The following is a 19,142-nucleotide window of genomic DNA, read 5'->3' on the forward strand; positions in this document are numbered from 1 at the left end:
AAGGGACAAGTTTTCCTGTGCTCTTCTGCCCACAGCTGATCTGGATCCTCAACGTGCAAGCCTGTGGGAGACCCTTGTGCTAAGAAGTAATGTGTTTTCTAGGCTGTGTCGTTCTGCATCCCTGCAGAACTGACTATGCAAATCGGTTCCAAATGGCATTGCTGTCTACAGAAAGTAACAGCTTGGTGATGTGGACTAACAGCATTCTAGGACAGAGTTCAAGTCATTTGTTTCAACGTGAATTAAGAGGCTGAGGCATTTTGTCCTTTTACACATTCGTGACTTGAAGAAGGGGTGAGATGTTGAAAAGAAACGTTTTCAAACCCTGCTACTCATTCCAAAGGCTCCTCCAATGAATTTGCTTTGCCATGGTGGTACCAGCAATTTCAGTCTCCCATGCTGTGTGACTGCTGTACCAAAGCAGCTGTTTAGCAGCCTTCCTGATATGTACCAGGGTTTGATCTGCCTTCATTTGTATACCACCCATGTTAAAGTCTTTTCCCACCAGCTCTACAGGCTGCAGCTTCACACAGCCCTTACTCCCTCCATGTTCCCCACAGCGGAGGTGTCTGGTCATTCTCTCCTCCAGAAAATCAAGTTTGCCCCAATATACAGCAAAGAACGCAAAATCAGTCTGATCTGGTAGCTCCATGGCCTCAGTGCTAGACAAACCATTCGAAGGCTAAGAGAATAAATTCCCTTCTGGGAGTGTGATTTATGAAGTGTCTGTGGTAAGGACAAAGAGTATTGTGGAAAATCCAAAATAAACTGAAGGCTTTTTTGTGCTCTGGCTGGATCATCCAAACCCCAGTGGCAAACTACTCCAAGGGCATGTCTACACAGCAAAAGGTGTGTACAGGCTAGCCTACCAGAGCTCTTTTGAATCCAGCTAGCACAGGTGAACAACAGCAGTGAAGACAGTATAGCACGGGATTCAGCGCAAGTAGTTCAAGACTGGCACAGACCCTGGGCATGTACTTGGCATGCGAGCCAGCTCTGAAGCCCACGCGGCACTATCTTCACTGCTGTTACCTGCGCTAGCTGGATTCAAGAGAACAGCTTTTGCTGTGTAGACATGCCCTGAGTCTGAATGGACCATTGCCCTCTGCTAAGAATTCATTTATTGACTCTCACTGAAGTCAATGGAAAGACTCTCCTTGACTTCAATGGGGCTAAATTGGACCTCTGCATGCAGCCTTGTAACGCTCTTAGTGTTACTACATACTGATGTAATGTAACCATCCAATTAAAGATTAGTGGATAGACAAATCCTACTCAGCAGAGATGGGACCAGATCTGAATCCCCAAGCACTGCAGCATTGGCTACCCTGTACTATTTAGCATAATAATGTGGGTTTTGGCTATACCTTCCATGCTGAAGGGCAGAGAAAATAACACCCACCTGCAGCTATGGAGGTGCCCATTGTTCTCACAGAACTTGAATTCCAGGTCTTCACAGCAGTCACTGAAAAGCAAAGAAGACAGAGGAGGGGTTTGCTTGTTTCTTTGTTTTAATAAAAGGGCAGGTAGAGAGGAGGGATTTTTTATTTAATTGGACACAATTTCTCTCGTTGGCAATGAGGCTGGACTTTCCTTTCACAAATAAGGAGTTCATTGACGTTCCATCAGTGTCAGACTGGTGCAATAGGAGAATCAGGTCCATAACCCCTACCCCACTCCTATTTTCCAACCCACTCTAGTCAGGATTCCTTTGTTTTATTCCGGGCTGCATTGCTCACTCCTCTTTGAAATCTCAGGCAGGTCACTTGAACTTTCTGCACCTGAATTTCCTCATCTGTAAAACAAGAACAACAAGACTTTCCTCACGGGGAAGTTGTGAGCAAAGCACTACGGGCTTGATCCCAAAACTACTGCAGTCAATGGAAAGACTTTCATTGACTTCAGTGGGCTTTGGATCAGGTCCTATCTAACCCCAATGGGAGCAACGTCTATGTAAAATCTGCAGTGTGTGACTTAGACTCAGATAAACTGGACTATAAACATCACAGCCACTAACCTTTGCATGAAGTGCAGTTCAGAAAAGAACCCTGAACAGTGTGAACAAGAATCAAATTATATCAGCTTTTGTTTTTTTTGTTTTTTTTTTTAAATCAGAGCTGGCTTCAGTGAGCAAATTATTTTCATATCTAGAACTTTCTTTTACCTGATTGGCTGGAAGTTTTTATCACAGCCTCATTCTGGCTCCTGCTCTGCCCTATCAGGGCACTGGTAGCATTACTAGTTCCTGATAAGGTGGAGGTTTCTCCTGAAAACTTCTCTGATACTCTTGTTATTGCAGTAACTGGAAGGTGGGGCATCCGTAAGGTTACTGCAGGGGCATGTGCCTCAGGGGACGAGTTTGACATCTGAAGGGAAGAGGTCACTTCCTGTGAGACTTTTGCCTGACCTAGGGTATTAAAGGAAACAAGTAGAGAGAAATACTTTTATTGACAGATATCTTTAATAATACACAACAATATCTATGCACCATGGCTTTATTTAATTTTATTTTAGGAAAGACTGGAATAACCTTCAAATTTTCCCCTAGCAGATTATGTCATTTATTTCACAGACTCAGATATAAATTAGAAGTAACTGATCATATTCTACTCTTTAAGATTCTTAATTAGAGAAGCTTCTTCAGACGACTAATCCACTTGTGTTTTCTTTTAGGGCCACTAAGTCTAGTGCCTACTGCTGGGGATTAGAAAGCAGGACTCCTTTATTCTTTCTTGGTTCACTTAAACCATCCGTGCCTCAATTTCCTCTTCTGAGAAAGAGATAATAAGACCTTTCCCACAGACAGGTGGTGAGAGTTAATTAATAGTTTTCAAAGTCTTTTGAAATGTATGGACAGGAAGGCATTCAGAATACAAAGTCCTGTTATAGTAATTGGAAGTCATGCTGATGATGGGTCTTAAGCATGTGCCTAAGGGATTGCAGAACCAGGGCCGAACAAGTTAACGGGGCTAATCATGGTAATAAAACCAAGCATATACCTAAGTGTTTCAGGGCCAGGGCCTTAGTACAGTTCCATGCTGAGCAACTTCCAGAGGAAGACACTGGCTACATTAGAGAGTTACTCAGACCCTGACAGACTTGAGCTCTTGACCAGCAGCAATATTTTGCATTCACAGTTGATCTTGAAAAGACTAATTTCGAGCACTTCTCTCCTCTTACCTGACAAAGACTGGTGTCCGTTTTCAACTATGGCTGAATTAGAAACTCTTCTAGTCTCAGGTTCGTTGTGGTCATCCAGGTCCAGGCTCTGCCAAAACATGACACACAACACTTAAACGATGTTCTGGCTTTCTAATTATTAATGGTAGTCACTGTCATAGCATCCAGAGGCCCCAGCTGAGATCAGGTCCCATTGTGATAGTCTCCAGGCAAAAGAGTGGGAGACAGACCCTACCCCAAAAAGCCAAATTATTCAGGAGCACAGTGCGGAAAGGAGGGGTTTCCGATGCTTAATTTTTGCCAGGGCTGAGCCCCAGCGCCTCTGGGTTTGGCAGTTCAGAGCCCCGACTACTCTGGGCTTGCTGCCTCAGTTATGAATGTAAAAAAATTGTTTGAGCCCTGGCACCCCTTTCATGACAAATTATGCACTGGGGGTTTCCCGTCCTGTGGCACATAGAGGATACACTACGCTCAGGTGGGGGACTTTCTGTAATCACAGGGGGCATCACACAAAAGACTAATTTCTGCCTTTTCCACCCTCTGTTACTTTAATACCTTGGAAGTTCTGGTGCTCCTTCCCCCCATCCCCCAACCTTCCAGAGTTGTGTTGTCCTTAAACTTAAAACAAAGCCCTCTGCTATACAGAAAAGACGGGCAGCTAATATTAAAAGCTGACATGCTTTTAATATTAGCAAATACCACTGCCATCCGCTTGTAGGGAACTGTAGGTGAGCCCATCTGCTGTTAATTTAACACAGCGTGGAAAATAAAGCCTGATCATGCTCCAAGTGAAGTCAATGGCAAAACTCCCTTTGATTTCTTTGGGAGCAGAAAGAAGCAGGATCAAAATCAGTGCTGTCTACTTTAGATCAGTGGTATGCACACCACGGGTGAAATCCTGGCTCCACTGAAATCAATGGCATAACTCCAATGGACTTGAAGAGTGCCAAGATCTCACCCCAGGACACGAGACACTCAGTCTGTACCTTTCAGTGAACTGAGTGTGATCTTTTTCACAGATGCACATACCAGTCATGCGTCACAGTTCTTCTGCACAAAGTTAATTTATTCTGCTTTATAGCCAACTTTGTCATGTCTTCAAATGATTCTGCTCTGTCTTTGACACAATATCTCCATCCTGCAAAAGCTACAGCATGTGCATATCTCTACACATGTGAGTAGTTCTGTTGAAGCCAGTCTGACTATTCACATGTGTAAAGTTAAGCCTTTGCAGGATCAGGGTGGGTGTTTAGGGTGCTCAGCACCTCACAAGATCAGACCCAGGATTTGCATGCACATTATGAAAATCAATGCAGAAACAGAGTGAGAGCCCAAGTCTGCAAGCACTGATGCAGATGTAAAACTTCACTGAATTGAATAGCCCCATCCACTTAAACAGGTCTACTCCTGTGAGTAAAGTTAGTCACACACATCAGGACTGACTGCAGGAGTGAGGTCCAAGTTATTACAGCAGTATCCCAGTAAATCTATTCCCCCTCCTGTACAGGATGGGCAAAATACGAGACAACTTTTTCTCCACACAGACAATCCAGTTGTTGAGCCTAACTTATTGTAAGTCTAAATCCTAACCTAGTATTTTTACCTTAGGAATGATTTAATGGCCTTTGTGTACAGCAGTGGTATAATTTATGACCCGCAAAAGTTTTCCACTGGGACAAGCTGTGGAGTAAAGCCCACAACTCTTCTCAACATTAACTTGAAGAGTCCCTTATGTTTACACATGAATCTTCTTTATACAACATTTACAGGACATTGCATAAAACTGCTTAATGTTCTACACAAGTTCTTTCGACTTAAGGCAGATAAAATGACAGTCATTACAATTAGATGACATATGGAAAGAGTATTAGGGGAAAAGTAAATATCGTAGCACTTTATGACTCAGTTACAATTTATAACTTTTGAAATGTTGTTTTTGGAAAACTACACTACTTTTAGATGTTTGCTAATTTAATTCCAGGCAAATCAGCCAAGAATGTTTTGGTTTTGTCATCCAACAGAAAGTACACAATTTTTGGTTGCAAGGGACCAAAAAAAGATTTTTTTCGCAGTCACATGATTATTTCGATTAAAAAATGTTTGTGGTATTTATACCTGTTTATGGGAAACTGCGAGTTCCCTAAGTTAAAGTCCATGGGAAAGTTTGATGTCACTGTAAATAGACTTTACACCAGACTGGCTCAAAAGTTTAAAAAAAAATCTGCAACACATCCGTGTGTTTACTCAATCTAAGCAAATTATGAAAGAAAACAAAGCAGTCAGTTGTGCAAGTGGGTTGTCACATTAGATGCAACAGTTATATGTCAATTTCTCTCTCCCTGGATTCAGAGTGCAGGATTAAACAAAACAAAACAAAAAATCCCACCAGACGCAGGGTTGCCCACTCACATCATTTTATCCCAACCCTCACAATATTTGGTGTTTATCTTAAAGCCTCAGCTCCTGGAGGCAGGTGATTTTATGAGTCTCCGTTTTCATTTTCTTTTTAAATGGAAATTTCTAACCTTTATGGTTATGGAGAAAAGCCTGAAAACGTGAACTGAGCGTGACCTAAAGATGCAGAAATCTGGAGGCAAAGAAAAATAACTCCTTATTATTATTATCATTATTATTTAAAAAAATCATAATTAAGCCAATGATGATTTTAGAGCCTGATTCATAACTTGTGAACTCTTGAAGTTGGCAAAAATGCAGAAGGACATACTCTATTCCCAGTTACACCAGTGTAAATCTGGAGCAACACAGTGGATTGAATGGTGTTCCCAGAATTTACCCCCAGTGTTACTGAGAGCAGAGTTTAGCCCAACATGTAGGGCTTTATTGTTTACACTTATGACAGCGTGTAGGGTAAGTGTAGCTATGTATCACAGTGAAAAGCCAGCTGCATCCACACTGTGGTGTGTAGCTACACATGGCGGTGAAAGGATCTGGCAGGGCAGAGGGCAGCAGGACACCACACTGCTAAAAATAGCGTAAACGTAGGCGGGACTGCTTGCACGTATAGAGAGAGCCATATAGGATATATACACCCTAAGCTTTGGGTGTGTCTGTATTCTACTTGTCTAAGCAGCGCCTCACCATCGACACTGCTATTTATATCTGTGCTAGCTGGGTGTGCAGTATCTGTATGCTACACTCCTCTGTAAATGTAGACATAGCCTAGAATGCTGTTAACTTATACATCATTAGCCAGATCCTCAGCCAGTGTAAATCAGCACAGCTCCATAACACTCAATTAAACTACACTCATTCACAGCAGCTGAGGATCTGGCCCCATAAGTTATAAACAAACACATTTTACCTCTGTTGCTATTAGAATTTTAAAAATCCAAATTACCTGCCACTATTTACTCACTTCTTGTGATTTACACAAAATTTTAGAGAAGCCAGCCTATCCTGACCTCAGTGGTACTACTCATCGTGTTAAAGTTAAGCTCAGGCTGAAGTATTTAGCCCGTTTGGGCCTGTGCAGAATTGAACCGTAAGGCTCATTTTAAAATAAAAAGGGCCAGGTTGTAACATAAATGGGGACACCTCTGACTTGTGTTCTGTCCATTAGCCAAGCTTTCTGCTTTGGCTTTTGCTATACAGTAAGTTACTTCACACAGATGTTAGGCATGTTGCTTTATCCACTACTGGAAGACACTCAAATACTATGGTAATGAGGGTGGTATAAGCTCCCTCTGCAGCAGTGCTCAGCACTCCCATTGAATGAGGTGCTTCTGCTCAGGCAGTGCTCAGCACTCCCATTGGCTGAGGTGCTTCCCTGTAGGCGGTGCTCAGCACTCCCATTGGCTGAGGTGCTCCCTCTCCGTATCATGCAGTAGCAAGCCCCATGGTCCAAATGTGCTCTTATCCACTAAAATCCATTGTAAGCATGGAACCAGAAGTGAGTGGAGCATCTTCACCTTGAGGACCGGAGTGTTTTACCAAGGCTCTGTGCACTGATGTCTAAAGAGCATGCAGCCCTCCACCCATTACTGACTTAGGCCCTGGTCCAGCAAAGCACTTAAGCAATGTGCTTAACTTCAATGGAACTGCTCACATGTTTGAAGTTAATGATGTGATAAGTGTAAACAGTCAGTCCACCGGCCCAGTTCAGCTTTCAATTACACTGGTGTAAAACTGGAGCAACACCACTGACTTTAGGAAAGTTACTTCCCATTTGCGCTGCTGGGGGGAACAACATTTGTTTCCTGGGGGTTGCCCAGAGACAGCATTCTCTACCCTACCCTGAGGGCAGGGATTGCACTTGTTCTTGGTCCTAGAGAGGGGTGAGAGGAAGGGCTATCGCACTCTGGCACCAGCCAGAGACAGTCTGACCCTAAATAATGGCCCATCTATTCAGATTTCAACAGGGTGTAAAGTGGACTCACACATGGTTCCCATCTGCACAAGTCACAATTAGCATGTGGGCCCAATCATCTTCGGCATAGCTCCACTGATTTCAGTGAAGTCACGTCAGTGCTGACGGTGGCGCATCGTCGCTAACGAGTCGGAGGTCCCATGTTTTGATCATGCAGTGAGCAGGGATGTAACATGGCGGTCAGGCTATGCCCTGGTGTTCTGATTTGCTGCTTTTACACTTCGGCCAGGTTGTTTGCCTCCTCTCTGTTGTGCTGAGGCAGCATGCAGTCAGGGTTCAAGCTCAAACTTCGCTCCAGAGCCCTGCAGAGCAGCTTATCATTGATGACAGCCTCCTCCTGAATGCTGAGCTGCTGTTGCTGGGTTTGGGTGGGATTTTCACACGTGCTCAGTACTGGCCTCATTCTGCTCCCAGTGAAGTTAGTGGTAAAGCTCTGATCAGCTTCAATGGAAGCAAAGGGAAGTGAGTGTGGCGCGCTTCTGAAAATCCCATCCTTTCATAATAAATGTTTGTAAAAACCATTGGCTTTTTTTTTTTTTAAGGAAAACCCACAAAGAATTCCACAAGCTTTACAAACAGACACAAAAAAGGTAGCTCAGTTCTTGATCCTTCTACCCTTGATAATGTCAGTTTACAAACTGTAGGGAATCATTTTCTCATCTGACAAAATATTTCCATGACTGGTTTGCCATAGATGAGGCAAGCAGAATAAGAGTTACAAAAACACCCCCATGATGTTGTATTTGCAAGATAAATAACAGCAAACCTCCACTGAAACAGAAAGTGCAGCTAACCCAAGTCTTCCTGTATAGCATGCTCATTGCTCTGGCATGCACAGAAACGGATGCCTCCGACAGTAGACACGTTCACTTTCTCCAGTTTGCAACAATTCAAACACAGTTTAGTTAGGGAAAGGTGAAATCCTGCTCCCATTAAAGTCAACAGTGAAACTCCTGTTGGCGTCACTGGGGCTGGAATTTAACCCACTTTGTACAAAGTGGCCGGATTGACTTTTTTTTTTTTTTTTTTAATGCCAAAGGACACTCTGCTGCCACTGTTCTCTGTACAGAACTCACAGTGACTTTGATGGGAGCTACTGGCCCTTGGCTGGTAAATGTGCAGAATGGATTTTTCATTGTTGGTTAGAGTTGTTCAGGGGGGTCTTTATCTGTTAGCATCCCCTTGCAGAGGCTTGCCCACCTGACTCCATCCTCCCCTCTGCTGTCACTCCCAACTCTGCATTTGTCAAGTCCATGTCAAGGACCGATCCTTCCTCAATAGATTCTGCCCCTGTAGGATAAAGGGGAAGCAGAAGTTCCATGGCTTGAGTAGGGGCTAATCAGCCCTAGTTTTCCAGGATTTAGGAGTTTTTTCTCTAAGATGGGATACACATGGGAACCCAGGCCCACCCACTCCACTTGGATCCAGCTCAGGACTTTTGTCAGAGACAGCCAGACCAGGACCCCCTCAAACCCTTGGTGTTCCCTGAGCTACTTCCTACCTCTGTAATCTTCCCCACAGTGTTTCCCTCTTTGGTGGGTTGGTTTGTCTAGCTGCGTCTCACCAGTCTGCTGGAGGGATCCTCTCTCTGCGGTCCCTCCGTCCCTCTGGCAGCCTCCCTGCCTGCCTGTCTTGCTGCCCTTTTATCTTCACAGCACAGCTGCCATGTGGGTGTGCCAATCAGGCGGGCAGTTGCTTTGTCCGCTGAACCAGCATGGAGTACATAGACCACATGAGACCTATGAATAGCACAGTTGTAAGCTGAATGTGTGTAAGAGGGAACTGATTGTCTATGAGCCAGGGTTCCATTCCCAGCCCTTCCGTGGATTTCCTCTGTGGCCCCAAGCAAGTCACTTGTGCTGAAGTTTTCAAAAGTAGCCTCTAATTTTGGGTGCCCAACTGTAGACTTCTGGGGCCTGTTTTCCCAGCTGCTGAGCCCCTGTAGCTCCCACTGATTTCAGCTGGAGTTATGAGTGCTCAGGAGCTGTGAAATGTAAACTGCAGGTGTCCAGAGCTGGGCACCCCAAAATTCATGCACTCAAATTTAAAGACCACGTTTGAGAATGTATTTTTCCTCCCGTGTAAAACAATACTTTCCTACCGCCCAGGGATACTGTGAGGTGTCATTCATTAATGTCTGTAAAACGACCCCTGGATAGAAGGTACAATTATCATGAGACCCTGGCGATTGAGAGCACTGCTCCGAATCCTTCCGCTCTCTCTCTCTGCTGCACCCCAGAGCTCCCCAGCACTCAGATGAAATGGTTTTGTTTTAAAGCCTCTTCAGAAAGGTAACAGTTCCTTTCAGCTGGATGAGCCCTGGTAGGAACACAGGTGATGATGACATCGCTCTCCAAGGAATGTGCTGCCTGGGGTTGCTGTATGGTTTGGAAAAGCTGAGAGAACAAGCATCTGCCTGAGACACCCGGAGAGACACTTAATTACATGCTCAGAAAATTGCCTTTTCAGCCCGGAGCTGTCAGTCTCTCTCAAATCCATATTTACCCAGACCCCGGAGCCCCAGTTAAAAAGAAGTCATTCTTTTTAAAAGGAACACTTAGAAAGAAACAGATTCCAGACGGAGGTACGTGTTGATTCTAATGGACCCGACGACGGCCGAGAATAGGCCAGTGGATTCACTGACAGCAGCAAAACAGAATTCAGGCAGATTACGCGTCATTCTTTGCAGACAGTGCGTTATCCTACCCATTACACTGACTTCCTACCGCGCTGACCATTGTTCTGTGGATTTACTGTAGGCACAGTTGTTAATTACAATGTCCTAGATATCAGCAGTGTGGGGGAAACCAAGGTAGTGTTAAAGGAGAAGCTGGCTTTGTGGTTAAGACAGTGATCTGGGATTCAGGAGATCTGGCTTCAATTTCTGGTGCTATCCAGGCAGAGTACTACTATTTAGGTGCCTAACTGGGAGCTGAGCAATTCTGAAAATCTGGTGCTTCGCACTTGAAAAATCTATCCCTGGGCTCTTTAGAAACTTCGGCCTTTAACCTCTCCACGTCTCGGTTCCCCATCTCTGACCTGGGGAGAGCAATATTGCCTTTGTCTGTCTTGCCTATTGAGATTGTTTGTTCTTGGGGGCTGTCTCTGATACGCCATATTATGTAAATCAGCTCCTTGGACAATGGAGTGCCGATGTTGGTTGGGGGGCTTTGAGTGCTACTGGGAGGCACAAAATAATGATGGGGGTGGGGGAAAAGACCTGATAACAGGAGAGAAGATGCTTAGACTCCTGAGTTCTCAGACTCCACCCCTAGGTGCATCCCATAATCTCTCTTTGCCACCTCTAGCGATACAATCGTTAGTCTCTTGATAGCTGGTGTTTTTATGAAAGCCCCCCCTCCTGGAGGCATACGATTCAGTGACAATATGAGCTTCCCTTTAAAAAAGGTAAGCGTCTAGCGCTCGTGGTTGCAGAGACAGGCTTGAAAATGTGAGTTCAGGGCAGCCTCGAGGCTCAGAAACCAGAGGGCAAGTCAAAAGAACGCAACATTTGTTATTTTTTAGAAAATTTCATGATGGTGGGGGTCTGACTCATGACTTTTGAACATTTGGCGTCGGCGATACAGCATAATGGGGCTTTGAACTTCTCTAACCGCTTCCGCCGGAGGAGCTCAAAGTGCTTTGCAAACTTTAATGAAATGAGCTTCCCAGCAGCCCTGTGAAGTAGCAAAATGTCATCATCCCCACTTTACTGCTGGGCAACAGGCACTGAAGTCAACAGCAAAAGTCCCATGGATTTCAACCGTGCCGAGAATTCACCCTCTACGCCTAGCATATCACAGATCACTGATACTACAGAAAAGGGGAAAGGCACAAAAGATGGGGGGAACACAAGCAGGCCAGGAAGAAGCATGACATGGTCATTCCCTCTTAAGTCTTGTGTCAGAGTAAGAAGCCATTAAAGAAAATGATCTATTAGATAACACTAATATTCTCCAGTAGCAAATGACCCTGCAGCTTTAAAAAAGCCCTCAGCAGTGAATGTTATTAGCACTGCTACTGTCCTTGGAATCATCTCCCAAGAGATGAGACAGAAGCCCGTTTCTTGGCACATTTTTAAAGCTAGACTGGCGAAAACAGTAGTAAGTGTAGAATAGGGTGCAATCCTGCACTGGCCGAGTGATGGACTAAATGGACTACTAGCTCTCTTCCAGCACGAGGCCAAATTTGTCCTTAGCTGCACCAATGTGAATCTGGAGAAATTGCACCTAGATCAGTGGGGCTTCTCCCATTTTGGAGCTGAGAGCTAAACTTGGCCCTATGATTCCATGACAACATCAACAGGAAGCTTCTTCCTTACTCCTCCTTCACGTTTTCCCATCTGCTTTTATGAAACACTGTGCATGTCATATACGAAAGGCCATTGGTCTACACGGCACACTGGGAAGAAAACTGTGTTATCCAGGTTTTCAGCAGCAAACACAGGAATGTAGAAGATTTCATAGTGTTTAAGGTCAGAAAGAACCATTCAATAATCTAGTGCAGTGGTGGGCAACAAGCGGCTGGCAGGCCGCAAGACAGTTTGTTTACATTGACTGTCCGCAGGCACGGCTGCCTACAGCTCCCAGTGGCTGTGGTTCTCTGTTCCTGGCCACTGGGAGCTGCGGGAAGCGGCACGGGCCACAGGGATGTGCTGGCTGCCGCTTCCCACCACTCCCATTAACCAGGAACGGTGAACCGCGGCCACTGGGAGCTGCAGGCGGCCATGCCTGTGGACGGTCAATATAAACAAACTGTCTCGCTTCCCGCCAGCGGATTACCCTGACGGGCTGCATGTGGCCCACGGGCCGCAGGTTGCCCACCACTGGTCTAGTGTGTCTTCCTATATATCACAGGCCCATTACATTTCACCGGGTTACCCATATGGAGCCATCTCTGTACAGCAAACCATTCAATAACTGCAAATGCAAGACAAGCTGATCTTCTGCCAACCCAACCAGGTACCCTGTCACCAGAGTTAGGGATGGCAAATGACAGTTAGGTCATCTGGTTCAGGAAATATTGACCAGGTGAAGCTCCAGCCCACATAACCTCGTGGGCAATGCTTTGCAAACAGATCTCCCTGAGCATGGCTTTTGCAATGGTGCAAGAGGAATGGTGGGAGAGGCACTCCTCATCCGATGCCACCAGTTGATATTCGATAGAAAGCCCTGCCAGCTGTTCCAAGGCCTTTCCGAGAAGGGACATAGAAGCAAGGAGTTACCGTGATCCCTGTCTCAGCCAAGCTTGTTTGCCAGTTGGAGTGCAGAAAGTATGTGGCGCATGCCGGAGGAACACTGGAGTGACTCATGAAGATGCTGCCATGCGTTTGGTGGACGGCATGTTAAACACGATGAAAGGGGACTCTCCTACAACAGAATCCAAAGAGAACACTGTTGCTACATTTTTAGACTATCCTATTCAGACAGGCACGGAGCCCAGCTACAAACACTACAGAAAGATCATCGGAGATAGGGTTACCACTGGCATGTCAGAGGTGATTAGTGAGAAAGGACAGAGGACTTCTTCTTCCACAGACAATCAGAGGTAGGGAGAGGAGGGAATGCAGGGATTAAAAAATCTGACAAACAGCAACAGATTTCCCAACAAGGAGCTGATCCTCAGCAGCACTGCTGTTGCTCCAGCAGCCTGCTTTTAAAATCATCCTTCAAACATATGACATTCTTCTCCACCTTCACAACAGTGGTTCCCAGATTTGGGTCCATTATGGTGTCACATAAAAGTTTGGTGCCAAGAAACCAGATCAATGGCAGAAGCAGGAGTGTGCAAAACAAAAGCTTCTGCTCTAATAGCAGGAGCAGGACCAGGGGAAGAGAAGTGCTGAGCTCCAGACTGTAGATAACTATTTTATGTTGTGTGTTCTCTCTGTCCATATGCTGTATTCATCTTATGGCATGACCAGATTTAAGGATGGCAATCTGAATGAAACAAAACTCTGTGAATATATATCGGTATCCTCTTGTTCTTTCTCTGTGGATATACCTTTCGGCATTCCCCTCTGAGGGATGTAGAGGATGCCAGACTTTACATCTGTTCTTGCTACATTTATACATTACATCTTTTCTAAAAAAAAAAGAGGTAGTCTGCAAAATGTTATGAAACCAGTTAGAATCTGGTTTATTTCTTTATGGGAAGTTTTGAAAAGTGGCCTTTAAAAAACAGTGATTTCAGATGTAGTTCTCAAGAACTGGTAGTTTCAAACTATCCTAGAAGTCAAGGTAGCTCAGAGGCAGGTTAAGTTGTTTGCTATGGAGATGAAGAGTCAGGAAACCTGGATTCTTTTGCCAGTTCTGCCCCTGGCTTACCAGATGGCTGTGGTCAAAACACTTTTTCACCCGGGACCTGATTCTGATTTCACCAATGTAGAACAGGATTCAATCCACCAATGGATTTATGCCAGCGTACACCCAGTTTAACTGAGCTCAGAATCTGACCTTCTCTGTCTTAGTCTCTTCTCCTGTAAAGTAGGGTAATCATACTTGTTACCCACCTTTGCAAAGTTCTTAGACAGCCTCTGTCAAAAGGTGCTATATACATGCAAGGTATCTTTATCTTGAATGAAATACTCACATTAGCGCTAGCCCCGACATAAACTTGTCTATTTTCACTTCTATGCGAAATAATGGGAGTTAAAATGAATCACTTGTCAATACTTTCCATCAGAAATAAATGACCTGCCATTTTCTTTATTTAGATTTCCGTCAGCACACAGCTGTACTCAGCCTACAACTTCATGAGCTAAAGTATTCCCTGGAAGTTCAATGGAGTTACACCAGAGATGAATCTGGCCCCTTCAATATGCTATCGGGAATCAATATGCAGTTGAAAGCACCTAGCTGAGATTTTAAATGCTGCCTATGGGACTTAGACACATGGTTCATGCCAAAACTAATGGGAGTTGTGCCTCTAAATCCCCTGGGTAGCTTTGAATATCTCAGTCTGTATCGCTGAAGGCGGTAGTGCTAATTTAACCTGAAAACACTTACACACCCCTATAACACTGTCACCTTGTGAACCTTTAACTCCTACGTTTAGCTTCATGCTGAAGCATTGTAAATCGACACTATTTGTCTCATGAAACACATTTTCTGGTAGCTACAAATTTGCAATGAGGTGCAGACATCTGGAGTAATTACCAACTTCCCTTATTGGTTCTCTGACAGCTGTTTCTGTTGGCAATAAGAGTTTCATGCTGGGGTGTTAAGAGACAAAATAATGGCAAATAAGGAAAAATAGATGCTAGGGACAGGCCAGAACCAGCATCTCAAATCTGAACCCCTTTGAATTTTGGGAAGGACGCTGGGGTGAGCTTGCATTTGGAAATGCTGACGTTCTGTGATGGGTTAAAGTGTGCCCAAGGGATCAGGCAGCCGGACTTCCAATTCCCCAGGTAAGCCCAGAGGGGAGGAGAAGAATGCTGACTGAACAGAAAGTGGCGATACGCGTAGGCTGATGGCTGCAAGGGAAAGGGACAAGTCTCAAACGGTTGTCTGGGCAGGTAGGAAGCCACTGTTGCAGGGGATCCTTTTTATTGGAAAATGGGTTAACTCTGAAGAATCAGACTGTTCAGGTCACGGAAAAACAGAGTCGGGTAGAGCAGGAGATATAATGGCAGGAGGTTAATGAACTGACACCAGCTCCAATTCAAGTCTGAGAGACAGGGATCAAAGCAGTGCACAAAGTCAATCAAACAGAGGTGTGGACTGGCCCGTCTCTCCTTTAAATAGCTCTGTCTGGCTTCTGAGGCCAAGACGCTTTGTTGATCAGAATAAAGAGGAACTGCGAGGATTAAACAACAGGCAAGTGTGTGCAATGCAGAGGAAATCCCCTCACACAAGCCATACCCACAAAAGGGAAATTGTATTAGCACCTCCCTGACTGCATGCAGTGCTATGTAGGAAGGTGTTAACACTTTTCCCCTAGCTAGCCACCAATGCAGGACAGCAGCTTGCACTTTAGCAAGACTAGAAAACCTCAGTGCAGCATGCTCCTATGACCAAAGCACGGGCATCATCACAGCATCGGATCAGATTTTATCACAAGAGCCAGCAAATTAACCATCACAGCAGTACCCCATCTGTAAAACCGGGATAACAGAAATATTTCCCTACATTGCAGGGGTATTGGGAGGATAAATACTTGTAAGATTGTGAGGTGGTCAGATACAACAGTAACGGGATCCCTAGATAAAAGCCTGCTTGGCTCAGAAACCAGGTTTTGACCCCTGATGTTCAGCAGCAGAGGAATTCTCAGGACTGATACACAGAAACCTCCTACACATAGAAAAACAGAAAGCAAGTGGCCTTTGTTGCCAGGGTAGCAACATGACAAATGCAACGATAAAACATTAGCGCTAAACCCTGGGAGCTGTTGGGTTTTAGTAAGTGACACTTGGATTTGTTTCCTGCAGACAGAAAAACACAGCTGCTGTTTTTATTGACTGCACCATACTGGATTATGTACACAGTGTTAAATAGAATCATACAAGTTACAGTTCATGGACCCCATATGCAACCTCAGCAGGGCTTTGACGGCACCATGTGCTCTCTTTCGTTCAGGAGAAGTCACGCTATGTATGTTTACGCTGCGATAAAAAACCCCTGGCACTGAGTCTCAGAGCGCGGGCCAGCTCACTGGGGCTCTCGGGGCACGGGCTGTGGCACTAAAAACATGCTGAAGCCCGGGCTCTGAGACCCCACAAGGCGGGAGACATCTACATTGCAATTTGATTGCCCTGCAGTCCGAGTCAGCTGATCCAGGTCAGGCTGCGGGTCTTTATCACAGTGTAGACATACCCGCTCTAACCTATTGCCTTGCTTTCTGAATATAGCTTTAATTTACCCATAACAAAACATGCCTTGTGAGAGCAGACACAGCCATGATTACTGAGTGATGGGCAGGCTGCCTGAGAGACGAACGGATTGGGGGCATTTTTGGAAGGCAAACGGTTTCAATTTCTTTAAAACAGCAGCCCTTACTTGAGTAAAACTCCCATAGACTTCTATGAACATCTTGCCTGAGTGAGGGCCACAGGATTTGGTGGATAATTAATGATTACTAATTGCCCAGATTTTCAGACGTGATTAGTGATTCTGGTTGCCCAACTGAAAGTGGCTTGATTTTCACAGAGTGGGTGCTCAGCACTTTCTGAAAATCAGTCCCTTTTAAGGTGTCTCAGGTTGGTCACCCAAAAATGGAGGCATGCAAAATCATGCTTGAGAATCTTGATTCGTCATAGAATAATAATAAACAGGTATCTAGAGAGCCAATCTTGCAGTGGATATCACACTGCATTCTTCCAACTGGTTTTTCATGTGCACAGTACCTTACAAATGTGATCTAACTAGAAATCCCATAGCATTGTTACAGGCATTGTACAAACCCGTATTAAAAAGAGAGTCCCTGTCCCAAAGAGCCTGTTTAACCCATGAAGGGTCAGAAGCACAACACTGAAGTCATGAGGATTATCATCACTGACTTCAGTGGGAGCAAGATTCCTGAAAGGGCCTAAATGTTCAGTCCCGCATGATGCTGAGCATTCTCCAATCCAGCAAAGCACTTAAGCACTTGCTTAATTTTAACCATATGCTTAGTCTCACTGAAGTCATGAGACTGCATATGTATGTAAGTGCTTCGCTGGATTGGGACCAGAGTGCGGGATCATGCCCAGAATGCTTTACCATATCTGTTCCTGTCTAATTTGCTTTTATGATGTCTTTGGTTTCATGGTGAGGCTGTCACTTGTTTCTGAAAATGATCAGGGGGAAGATTATTTTTTTCCCCTTTCAAGGCACCATCTTGCACATCGGACACTGGCAAAATTTCCATCAACATCACTTTTGGCCCGATGTTCAGAGGTGCTGAGGACCCACCGCTCCCGCTGACTTCAGGAAGAGTTCAGGGCACTCATCCGCCCTTCTGAAAATCAAGCCCATAAGAAGTGTTGCCTTCAGAACAGGGCCCTTTGCAAATTCAGTGCTGGTGAAAGGAGCTGGCTTGCCACTCTTGGAGAAGGGATCGGGGGGGGGAAGAGAAAACCTGTGATGTGAGTAAAGGGCTGAAGGAAAGACAAATGGAACTAAAATGTAGGGGGTTGGGGGGGTTGGAAAAAAAAACGAGAAGGCAAACAACATTATCTAGAGAGAGAAAGACGGCAAGGACATAGAGAACACCCACTGGTCCGAATTCACACCTGGTGTAACTTCTCATGTTACTGAAGCCAGGTTGACCCACCGCCTGCCATGCAGAGTGTACAAATTCCAAACAGCTTGGCTAGTGCGTGTACCTTAAAAGGTTATCTAAAGGATCTGGCTCCCACTTCAGAAGAATGCACACCCTCAAGGCAGTAATTTGGGCAGCATTAAGAGAGCAAACAAACTTCATGCGGAGGAAAAAAGATTCTGGGAACTGCTTCGTGCTGTTATATTCTCACCAAGGTTTTAGGGCCAAATGCAGCTGCGCTATGACAAATGGCCCTTAAATGAGTGCAGACAAATGCTGCCAACACATTAGTAACGTGCCCCTCCATAGCCTCACCCATGGGCCAAAAAAAATAAAATAAAATAAATGGAGGATCAGGCCCTTGGAACAGAAACAATTGGGCCCCAAAAGATCACTTAGCCGCTTGACCAGATTTTACCACAAAACAATTTAATTCAAACATTGGTGGAAGATTCTTACCAAATTCACCCCAAGTATTTAACCCTTTTACCAGTGCAACAGGGTGGTTTGCCCCCAAAAGAAACAGGGGGCCTGGAGCCGGCCAGCCCTGTGCAGAGGCAATGCCCCTGTAAAAACAAGTGTTTGCGCATAGCAGAGGGAGTGATCAGAACCAGCTGCAAAGGGGTCAGCTGATTTCCTGCTGAGCTGTAACGGCTGTAAAAGTGGGTAAAGGAGAAGCTCCAGGAAGTAGGATGGTTTCTAGAACAGGGGGATTCCCTGGCAGGTGTTTTCTAGGAGGACTGGTAAGGAAGCAGGGAGACTGGTAAGGAAGACAATGGGTTGGGGGAAATTACCTGTTGGATTTATGTTGAAGTGGTTTGTTCTGGGGTATGCTGAACATTAATGGTCCTACTATGACATGGTGTCCTGAAGAAAGGGCCTGAGCAAGCTCTGGGCGTGGTGTTAATCCTCCCTGGTCTGGAGACAGGCCAACAGCTTGCAAAAACGGAGATTAACGGAATTGTTCCTGGATGGCTTCAAATATCAAAAATAGGATTCAGACACTTGCTGCATTATTGAGCAAGTGTCTTAGGGCCCCTGGCGACCATTTTGTTTTCGTTATTCACGGACAACATTTCAAATGCAATTGACATAAATAGGCACTGGAACAGGAGAGCAGAATTTGGCCCGATCTAGAGGAATTTCACTGGAATGACTAGAGTGGTGTAAGCCAGGGTAGGGTTTGGTTTGCTTCTGAAAACACATTAATGGGCCATGATTCTGCACTCTTACTCAGGGGAAGTGAAGTCAGTGGAGTTACTGCTACTGGAAAACTGGTGTCAAATCGGTTATATCCTTCAAAAGGAAAATCCTAGGGATTTTTTTTAAATCC

The 19,142-nt window shown here is 45.0% G+C and overlaps 1 protein-coding gene across 1 annotated transcript in view; it reads right to left on the minus strand.

The window, feature by feature from the left end:
- The window catches only part of SMTNL2 (smoothelin like 2), a 45,009-nt gene that overhangs the window by 13,505 nt on the left and 12,362 nt on the right, over positions 1-19,142 (minus strand). The window contains exons 2-4 of the mRNA XM_007054177.4: positions 3,181-3,268; positions 2,165-2,407; positions 1,403-1,465 (exon numbers count right to left, since the gene is read on the minus strand). Of these exons, the coding sequence (XP_007054239.2) occupies positions 1,403-1,465; positions 2,165-2,407; positions 3,181-3,268 (394 nt within the window). The remainder of the gene's footprint in view (positions 1-1,402; positions 1,466-2,164; positions 2,408-3,180; positions 3,269-19,142) is intronic.

The sequence above is a fragment of the Chelonia mydas genome, chromosome 17 (assembly GCF_015237465.2).
Source record: "Chelonia mydas isolate rCheMyd1 chromosome 17, rCheMyd1.pri.v2, whole genome shotgun sequence".
In the NCBI taxonomy this organism is placed as follows: Eukaryota; Metazoa; Chordata; order Testudines; family Cheloniidae; genus Chelonia; species Chelonia mydas.